General features: G+C 36.4%; 1 protein-coding gene across 1 annotated transcript; it reads right to left on the bottom strand.

Moving 5' to 3' along the window:
- Positions 1-2,997: 2,997 nt before the first annotated feature.
- On the bottom strand, positions 2,998-7,437 carry LOC120091597 (65-kDa microtubule-associated protein 1-like). Its single transcript, XM_090309868.1, has 9 exons — positions 7,281-7,437; positions 6,995-7,198; positions 6,648-6,896; positions 6,344-6,559; positions 5,136-5,291; positions 4,735-5,046; positions 4,007-4,094; positions 3,765-3,913; positions 2,998-3,604 (listed from the first exon to the last, which is right to left on the bottom strand). The coding sequence occupies exons 1-9, from the start codon at positions 7,350-7,352 to the stop codon at positions 3,305-3,307; spliced, it is 1,746 nt and encodes a 581-aa protein (XP_090165994.1). The 5' UTR covers positions 7,353-7,437; the 3' UTR covers positions 2,998-3,304.
- Between the last annotated feature and the right edge of the window lie 3,159 nt (positions 7,438-10,596).

Here is a 10,596-nt window from a genome sequence, read left to right as displayed (position 1 = left end):
CGAGCTCCAAAACTCAGCCTATAATGAGTTTCTGTTTTGCAGGTTTTTTTCTTTCGCTTGACCGTCATGCCTTGACGGATTTACTATTTGTCGTTCTGAGGGTCTTGCCATTTCCAACATGAATTAACTATTTAAAGAAGGATTTATAAAGAATTAAAGAAGTGTTTGCACATTGATGGAGAAATTCAATCTTTCCCCTCTATCTTCCTTCCTTCAATGTTTCCAATAGCTCCATCCATCGGCCACAACAACCAACTCCAATGATCATATATTAACATAAACTTTCATGGCTTTAGTTTTTGTTTAATTCAAAAGGCTTCATACCATTAGAGATAGTTGTTCTCACCTTATGTATAAATGATAATCCCCTCATCTTGCCAATGTGGAACTTTTGTCACATCACCAACACTAGTTACATGCATAATAAACGCTAACCTAAAATTTGACATAAGATGCCATAAAAAGCCTCAAACTCCTTAATGGCCTACTTTTTTTTTTTTTTTTTTTTTGGGGTACATATTACACTTATACATTCAATTCATGTGAACATATATTGTAAGTTTATCCTAGGTATGAAACAAGCATAGTTTTTCTACCAAAAGTACAATGGTTACAAGTATAGAATTTTAAAATATATGTGAATGTTTTAAGTTAGCATCTCAACTGAGTGTTAGAAATTTGAAAAAATCAATGAGCAATTGAAGGGTTAACAAAAAGTTAAGCAAACAAAATCAACCACAAAAAATTAATATTTTTTTATTACAAAAAATTGCACTAGATACCCCTGACTTAATAACTCAACTTTGCAGCTTAAACGTTAACTTTCTAACTCCAAAATAAACAACTTTGCACCCTAAAAACAGACTTTCTAACTCCAAATACAAATTAACTCCCCAAACATACTAACTTCAGAATTTAGAACTCAACACAATGCCTCAAATAGCCCCTAATATTCATAATATAAAACCAACTTTTTAATTGAATCCGACCCGAAAATTCTCTGCCCTGATCCCCTTAAACACAACGCCTCAAATAGCCCCACATATTCGTCGTGATTTGAAGAACTTTGTTAAGGACCAATAATTCCATCTCTATAAGTATATATGTCCATTTTACCCGTGGATAGTGGGGAATCCTCGACTAGACCGGAAATGAGGGAGGCAACAAGAAGATTTTTCTCCCCGACGGCTACACAAGGATGGGGACGAAGATTATATTCCTCGTGTGTGTGAGCAAGAAGACTTTTCTCCCTTGACGGAAAGACTCATTTTATTATATAAATTTTTGAAATTTTTATTTGGTTGAAAATAAACTAAAGATTTTTTTTTAAAAAAAAAGGTACTTTACTTAAAGAGAAACAAATGGGAAATTTTTGGAAAATTGTCAAAAATAGCCTCCTCGAGTTTTTATCTTTCAAAACTAACACCTATTTTGAAAATTCATTATAATAGTTTTTCTCGGTCCATCTCGCTTGAGATCGACCACTGAGATTTACATAGAAATTTAACTTTTTTTAACTTATTGATTGTTTTGGGCTTTCTCGGTCAAATCCCAGGCAGTTAACACTGAGATTCTATCCATTTTTCTAAATATTATATAATCTTTCCAAATTTTATATCAAAATTTACATAATTTTTCAAATCTTTCAACCCAAAAATCAAATTTTGTCAAAAAAAAAATAAATAAGAAAAATAAGGAGATACAAAGAATCTCAGTGTATCTTGGGTAAAATTAACACCGAGATCTATATAATTGGACTTTCTCAGTGAAATCTTGGGCAAAATTAACACCGAGATTCTTTATGTTTTCTTAAATTTTAGTTTTTTTTTCATGTGCAAAACTTGATCTTTTCTAAAATTTAAAAATCACAATGTACTTGAGATCCATTTGAAAATAATAAGTAGTCATATAATTGTAGAAACAAAAAATTAGGGTACATATTTGAAAAATTATGTAAAATTTTGGTATAAGATTTAGTAAAAATAATCAAATTTGGAAAAAAAATGAAATATAAGATTTGGTATAACATCTGAAAAGATTATATGATATTTGAAAAAATTAGTAGAATCTTGGTGTTAATACTATCCGACCGAGAAGGCCCCAAAATAATAAGTTAGAAAAACTTGGTTCTTTAATTGAATCTCGGTGGTCGATCTCGCCCAAGATAGGTGAGAAAAATTAATTTAACGAGTTTTAAAAAAAGTGTGCTAATTTTGAAAAGTAAAAATTTGATAGTGTTATTTCTGACAATCTCTCAAATTTTTCTCACAAGGGAACCCAATCTCCATGAATTCTCTCTTAAAGAATCCTCACCTCGATCCCTACAAAAGATTTCGAGGAAATAGAGATTGAAATAGGGAGTGGGAACGAAAACGGAAAAAACTTCTCTATTGCTCAGCTTGCCATGCGTCTACATAGATAAGACTACAAGTGTTGTTACGACTGTTGAAGTGGTGGTTGGAAGCGACGATGCCTAAGGACTAAAACAATGTTCTTTAGTAAAAATGACTAAATGTATATTTTAATAAGATTTATTAATTATATCGTGATGAAAATACCCTGACTTGTATTCTTTCCATATTATCCCATGCCAATTGAGTTATGTCCGAATGCCTATACATATAAAACAAATTTAAATAAAAAAATAATAAATAGTTGCATACAAAATTTAGATGTTTGTTGTAACACATCTCTATACATTTGTTGAAAACGCCTAAATTTGAAGATTTAAATGGGAATTAACCGTACTAAATAAATAAATTTACCAGCTACATAAGACTTAAACCTTTAAAAAAACCCTATTATCAAATTTTAAATTATTATACATCACAATTTCCCAAATTAATTCAACCTTTTTATTAGGAAAAAAAGAACAAGAAACTTGTTTACTTAATGCACTTCGAGGAATCCGCATATTGGTGTGACAGAGCTTCAATCAAAGCATCTTCGCTCGGCAAAGATGTAAGAAAGTGAAAGCCATACAAAACACAAATCACATCAGAGTCTAATGGAACTGGATTAGTAAAAAAAAACCAAAAAGAACTCGCCCATGGAGGATTAACTAACTGTAGAAAGAGCTGTATTGCCCCCATTTTTGGACAGTAGAGTACAAAGATTTAGGACAAAATAACTACTAACATTGACCCACAAACCTTCCAACTTCTAACATACACAACTACAAAGAACATCCACTCTCATCATCATTAACTTTCGTTATTTTGTGGAACATGTCCACTACAGCAGCAACTACAAATATTACAGATGGTATTATATAGGCCTATTATCAGTTACTTCTCTTCTATTCTCATGGTGAAGATGAAACAGGTTCGGTACCTGAAATGTGTGAGGCAGAGTCTTCTTTCGAGATTGCGTCGTATTTCACCGGTGTCATTGGTCTCATACTGTCCCTTTTGCCATCTTTGTTCATTGATCTAGATCCATTTTGATTAAGCGATAACCGTCTGCTGCTAGGTGTTCCATTTGCAGCTCCATTCGCACGAGGCCCCGCTGCCTTCTTTGTACCAATGGGTCGAGCAGGGCTAGGCCTTGAATTGGTGATGATCTCTTGGTCTGTGGTTTGCTGCTCATGGAATTTTTTATGGTCCTACAAGTGTCCACCGTAAGAGGCCATTAAGGGCAAGAACGAGGGTGTTTGGTTGAGGCAATGTCAAACCAAAAGTAACACGTATGGGAATAAGCAACACGTATGGGAATAAGTAACACGTATGGGAACATAAATGTCAAAGAGGTTTGGAACAATTTACCCTCAATCGTCGTTTTTCTTCCTCTCTTTCATGCCTGAGCATGGTATATTCGTCTAGCATGGCAAGGAGAGGAACACCGTCGTAAATAAACGATATCCCACGATCTTCCTCCCAAGCCCGAGTTTTGGCAATTAAAGTGTCAACAAGAGCTACATAAAACAAGCCATCAAGAACAGCCAAGCATTAATATCCAGGGAATCATAAGGCGAATATTGATGTCCGCATATGTATTTACAACAAACCTGGAATTTTGTTGACCAGAATTCTAGCTTTCTCTGCACGTTTGAGATTCAAATGAGCCCCTCTGCTGGCATTGTACCTATTATCATCCTACAAGGTGACGCCACAATGGTGTCAAAACACAACAAAAGACGAGTCCAGTATTTTTTAGATGTTAAAAATAGCATATACATTTTAGTCTGAGTCTTTGGGAGCGGCATTCAAAGTTTCAACTGTGAAACTGACATGATGTATCAACCATCATAAGAAGTAAATTTGTGATTGTAAGTTTTATCAACCATCATAAGAAGTAAATTTGTGATTGTAAGTTTTTTCCAGTTAATTTTTAGGAAAGCAAAATCCACAATTTAGATCTGTAAATTTACCAAGTAACTACAGCCATGCAGAAACAAATCTTCCATGGCTGCATTCAATATCCTGCGCTAGGCATTGAAATCTATAATATGTGCTTGATATTATGGGTTTATGCACAATTTTAAAAATAAAATAAAATAAAAAATCAAGTGCCCAGCCATGTCCAGTAAATTAAAAATAGCTATTTTCTCATGAAATCATTGTTAGACTGAAACAGTTCCGGGAATTACGAAATGGCAATTCCACAGAAAATTATAAACTGGCAATCAGTGCAAAATGTCCTGAAATCAAAGAGAGTTTATATAGGCAAATCAACGTAATCGGAAGTTTTTATATTAGCTAATATTTATAATACCAAGCAGGAAAGGACAAGTACCCGATTGTAGTCTTCTAGCCAGCTCTCTTCTTCACATGCTAACATCCATTTTTCAACCTTGTCTAATATTTCTTTCCTGCTGAGAACTTCTTCTTTGGCCTTTGCTATTTGGTCGTCCATGTCATCCAGTAATTCAGCAGGCTCAACATTACCAGAATCAATTAGTGCCATAATTTTTTCTCGAGCTGCCTCTGGGTCTATTTCTATGTGAGCGTGAGAAAATATCTCTTCAAGTTCAGATTGCTTCTTGAACGCAATTTCCTTCATCCTACTAGCCTTGAGTTGATCAAGCCTCTCAACCTCCACCTCAGCCTTATAAATTTAACACATAGTACAAAAAAACAGTCAACAGCCACACCTATTCAAATTTACAGCAAGATATCTACAGAAGACTCAAATACCTGCTCAATCAAATCAAGAGCAAGAGCCCCTGGGACAGTCACTTCATCTACTGATGCTGATATATTACATGTGACATGGTCAAACAAACTTCTTTCTTCTGACGGGGTATCCATCAGATTCCAAAGATCAATCAGCTGAGTTGCCAATTCTTGAAGCTGTATAAGACAATACAAAATAATACGAAGTTAAAAGGCAAAATAATAAAGAAGTTAACTGAAGAAATACATAGTACTTCACGTCGGCAATATCACATCATCATAATCTAGAGGCAAAATAGTGCAAGCTCCAATACGTATGAGAATGTACAAAATAAAGGTTATCTTTACCCTACAACTGACAGATACAAGTACTGTTGAAATGTTGTAGAGGTAGAGTTGCCCATGCACTGGTTCAAGCTCTAAAAAGCTCAAGTTTCCCATACATTTTTATATACTAGTTGCAAATAAAGGAGAAAATGCATACCCAGCTAAGGAACAGTCAGAGTATGGCATAGATCTGTTCCCACTTTAATGTTGACTAAAGCAATAAATTCAATCTAGATGCCATACCACAGGTAGTTGTAATTCTAATATCATTTTGATGATAAAAATAAGAGACATTTTAGTGGAAAGATTTCAAATTTTAAAATTTTAAACTAGATGAATACTGTAAAAAAAGTTCATCTGAATATCAGTTTAAATGGTAAATATGATCGATACAGAGAATACGATATAAGTTTCACATAAAAAAAAAAAAAACGCCTGGTTTCATATTTTGCACCAGGGAAGCAAAGCAAATGTAATTAATTCTCTTCTTTAGTGTGTGTTTGGATCTACTTCTTCAGTAACTTTGAAGGATCTAACGTGTTCCTTAAAGAATCTAAAGTGTTCGGTAATGAATAAGAAACACTTTTGAAATCATTAAATTGGTTTTAAATCAATTTTTGAAGAATCAATTTTGAACTTGATTGTCCAAAAAGTGAATATAATGTGGTTGATTGTAAATCACTTTAATATTATTTTATGCTAATTTAGCATTTGTAGAATCACTCACTTCAGATGTAAGGCAATCAAATGAACTTTTGATTAGAGAAAAACACAAATGTTTTAGTTAAAAGCAATTTTTATACATAGCGTTTTAAGAAAAGTATATATTTTTAAGAAGTCTTCCAATTAGAAGGTGCCCAAAACTCATCTTTATAATAACAAGTCCAGAATATTAAATTTACCTTATGTAGCCTTTGCTTTTTGTCTTCTTTCAATGCTAAGACCATCTTTGCCAGCTTGGATAAAGTATCATTGCTAATGCTTTTAGATTGCACACCAGTTGCATCATTTAAGCTTGGGTGAACCTCAGTTACAGTGGCAAAGAAATCAATTCCAAGGACAGCACACAGATCATGCACGGTGCTCACAAATTCAAGGACTTTGTGCAACCTTTCACTCTGTTCAGATTTGAATAAATGATCAAAGATTGGCTTGTTGAAGGAAGAAAGATAAATAAATAGATTGCCCCCCAAAATAGAACTTCACCTTTTCTTTCTGCAGTTCCTGAAGTTGGGAATGGTATTCGTCGAGCTTTTCTACCGAAAGTTGAGATTCATCTACTACTGGATTATCGCTAAGGTTTAAACTTCCAGCAATCTCCCCACATATCTTCTGAATCTCTGATTGTACGTCAAAAAATTCCTTAACCCTCTGCTCTTTCTGTTTCCAAAGCTGTTCGAGGGCTGGAGCTATGGCTGCAAGCTGTTCTTTGATTGTTCCAGAATCCTTCTCAGGCTGTAATTAAAAGAAGAGAACAGAACTTGATATGAATCACCAGATAAATGCATCAGCAATTTCAGATATAAACGGGATTATATAAATCATTTACTCACAAATTCAGAAAAACTTTTTTCACCAAGAGCAGATAGAAGACTAGAAAGCTCATGCTTTGCATCTGATAAGGACTGCAAAAGTTTTGCCCTTGACTTATCAGCTTGCTCTACTTTTCTTTTGTAGACATCCAAACATTCTTGATCTATCTGAAGCAGCATTTTATCTCGTTCCTCATCACTTTCACCAACTTCATCCCAAATTTCCTAAGATAATCTTCGGTCAGTCCAATAGAAAATTTTTAGATGGGGTAGAGGAAGCAAATGATCAACAGTGTAATTTATTTACTTGCAGTTTCTGCAGTAGAGTACCGCACGTGGTTTCTCCTTGAAGAGGATTTTGTGTATCTGCCACCGCCATTCACAAATCTGTTAACTTCACACCTTTATCTGCATCAATCAAACTCTCCAGGTTAGGTTCTGTACATGAAACCATGCAATGTTAAGCCTGGAAATTACATCACCCCACCCCCACACACTTAATGTGTCCTGAATCTTGATGTCGTTAAAAAAAAAAAAAAACAGTATCTGGGAGACTGGAACTACAGTACCAAAACATAGTTGCAAACAATTTCTTTGAACATATGTATCTCTGTGCATGCCTAGTGTCTATGAATGAGAGAGAGAGAGAGAGAGTATTCATAAACTCAGCTTACAATTCATCAAACCGATCAATTAACAGTTCATTCTACTCATAATCCAAGAGCTAGATATTTTTCTTATTCCAAGTTGAAGTGAGTAGTTCATTTCTAAATCGCACTCAATCAACCAAATAAACCCACCTAAGACACGATACAACCCAAAAATAATCCAGAAGAAAGTTTTTAGGATCAAGACTCCAATTCATCCCCCAATCACAACAATCCACTCTGGATTTTAAGAATTCGGTCAACAAAGAGGTCCAAATCTCTAATTTCGCATATTCACAATAAACCGCAGAATCACAACAAACTTTAAACCCTACGTTTCATAAAACCAAGAGCAAGAAAGAGTTGGGGACACTCTGCACTCTCCCAATACATGCTCAGTACTATCACATTCCAGGAGGAATAACATAAAAATTCAACTGGAAGCCCATGTCATCCAGCAACAGAGAAAAAATGCTGTCGAGCCTTGAAGGTCTGTACCTTCCCATCAACACCTCGTTTACGCTAGTAAAGGGCAAACCCCATCAGGCGAATCCACAAGATCCCATACTGAGTTGAAGTACATCGACTCCATCTCGAGATCCATGGCCTTGACCCATTCATCCCGATCAACATCCTCCTTTGCCTTCTTATAAGACAATGGATACTCAATGTCGCCATCTGCTACTATAGCAAGGATTTTTGTGAAACCCAGATAACGAACGGGTGGGTTTGCAACCATCCCACTACGTCGAGGTTCCCTCAACTCTTGAGGTGGAACCTACCTACTGGATGAACTCCCATCAACAACTCTTGTTCATGTAGCAGGCTCTTCAACAACTCTTGTTGAAGTTTCACTAGTTTCATTGGAAAGCTAATGCAGCACGACTTTGCTCCATGGACTATGCTCCCTTATATGATCCTCCTCTAGGAAAGTAGTGTTTGTTGAAACAAACACCCCATTTTTCATTGGATCATAAAAATAACCCCCTCGTGTACCTTTAGGGTAGCCTACAAAGAGGCATAATCTCGACCGTGGTTCCAACTTCTTGGGATTAGCCTCAAGCACATGTGCAGGGCAACCCTAAATGCAGAAATGATGTAAACTAGCTTTATGCCCATTCCACAACTCTAGAGGTGTTCTTGTAACACTCTTAGAGGGAACACAATTGAGTATGTACACTGCAATCTCCATTGCGAAACCCCAAAACGAGTTCGATAAGGAAGCATAACTCATCATCGAGCGAACCATGTCTAACAAGGTCCTATTTCTCCTCTTCGCTACACCGTTCTACTAAGGTGTACCCGGCGCTGAGAGTTGGGAAACGATTCCATGTTCTATCAAATAGTCCTGGAATGCGGAGTCCAAAAATTCTCCACCTCGATCTAATCAAAGTGTTTTAATCCGTCTATCCAATGCGTTTTCAACTTCAGCCTTAAACTCTTTGAACTTTTCAAAGGATTTAGACTTCTGTTGCGAAAGATAAACATACTCGTACCTTGAGTAATCATCAGTAAAACTGATAAAATACTCATAGCCACCTCGGGCTCGCACATTCATAGGACCACAAAGGTCAGAAGGTACTAACTCAAGAGGCTCCTTGACTCTAGAACCTTTTCCAGTAAAAGGTCGTTTAGTCATCTTACCCTCAAGGCAAGATTCACACACAGGTAAAGAATTTTCTTCTAACTCACTTAGAAGTCCATTCTTCACCAATCTCTCAATCCTATTGAGATTGATGTGCCTTAAACGTAGATGCCAAAGTCGGGCATTTTCTTTTGGAGAAATTCGTTGACGTTTTGATTGAGTTACGACAGTTTTGAACATTTCTATATTATGGAGGGAATTAATGGCTAACGGCCTTAGCACATATAAATTTGATTCCAGAATTGCTGTGCAAATAAAAACCCCATCTTTATGAATAAACGCTTTACTCAAATTAAAAGAAACAGTGTATTTACATTGCAATAAGCACTTTACAGAAATAAGGTTCCTTTTTAGTTCAGGAACAATATATACATCATTTAAAATTAGAAACCTATTCTATTAAGCTAACTGGAGTCCTCCCACTACCACAGCTGAGACGACGTGCATAGTGCCTACTCGCATTGTCATTTCACCAGCCTCCAGCTGTCGCCAAGATCTAATCCCTTGAAAAGAAGAACAAACATGGTTAGTGGTGCCTGAATCAATTATCCAGGCTGAATCATCATTCTCCACTAAACAAGTTTCAAGCACAAGTAAAACACATTTACCTTTATCTGTCTTGGCCTTAGCCTTAGCTGCTTTCTTCTCCTTCACATACCGAGGATAGTTCCTCTTTTAATGTCCATCTTGGTTGCAATGGAAACACTTTCCCTTAGCAACTGGTGGACGCTTCCTCGGGGCGACAAGCGATGGGTTAGTAGGTGCCTTCCCTTTTCCCTTACCACCCTTCTTCTTCTTCCCCTTTCCAGAGTTAGAAGTAGAAGGTGCAGACTTCGTTCCCGAGGTCGAACCTCTATGGAACGTCCTTGAGGATAAAGCAACATTTGCCTCACCCTTCTGCCTCTCTTTACTTTTCAGTAAAGATTGGTATGTCTGCAACTCGTTAAGGAGAGTTGTAAGGTTATATTTCACTTTGTTAAGAATCACATTGCTAACAAAGTGCAGGAAGCTCTCCGGCAAAGAATGCAGGATTATGCTAACTTGGCTGCCCTCATCGATGGTAGACCCATTCAACTCCGCCACATTGAAGTGAACCATCATGTTTAGCACATGTTTATGAACAGAGGTGCCTTCTTGCATTTTGGATTTGAATATGTATTTAAGAGCCTCAGGCATAAGCTGTTTAGACGGTTGTCCAAACATCCCCCGTAGGGACACCATGATCTCACGGGCTGATACCATAGGCTCATGCTTCTTGGCCAAGACGTCGGAAAGACTTGCCAAGATATAGGCTCATACCTTCTCATTCGCCCTTGTCCATTGCTCGTATG

The sequence above is a fragment of the Benincasa hispida genome, unplaced genomic scaffold (assembly GCF_027475165.1).
Source record: "Benincasa hispida cultivar pf3 unplaced genomic scaffold, pf3_genome.v1.1 HicScf36, whole genome shotgun sequence".
Classification (NCBI taxonomy): domain Eukaryota; kingdom Viridiplantae; phylum Streptophyta; class Magnoliopsida; order Cucurbitales; family Cucurbitaceae; genus Benincasa; species Benincasa hispida.
This window is presented reverse-complemented; position numbering and strand designations above follow the sequence as displayed.

What these genes read in the sequence shown, in the direction of transcription:
- LOC120091597 (XM_090309868.1), bottom strand. Translation starts at nt 7,352, where the DNA reads ATGGCGGTGGCAGATACACAAAATCCTCTTCAAGGAGAAACCACGTGC. An exon ending in AAAAAAGTTTTTCTGAATTT is followed by an intron (nt 6,897 to 6,994) that starts GTGAGTAAATGA and finishes TTTTAATTACAG; the next exon opens with CCTGAGAAGGATTCTGGAAC. An exon ending in TCTGGTCAACAAAATTCCAG is followed by an intron (nt 3,914 to 4,006) that starts GTTTGTTGTAAA and finishes TGTTTTATGTAG; the next exon opens with CTCTTGTTGACACTTTAATT.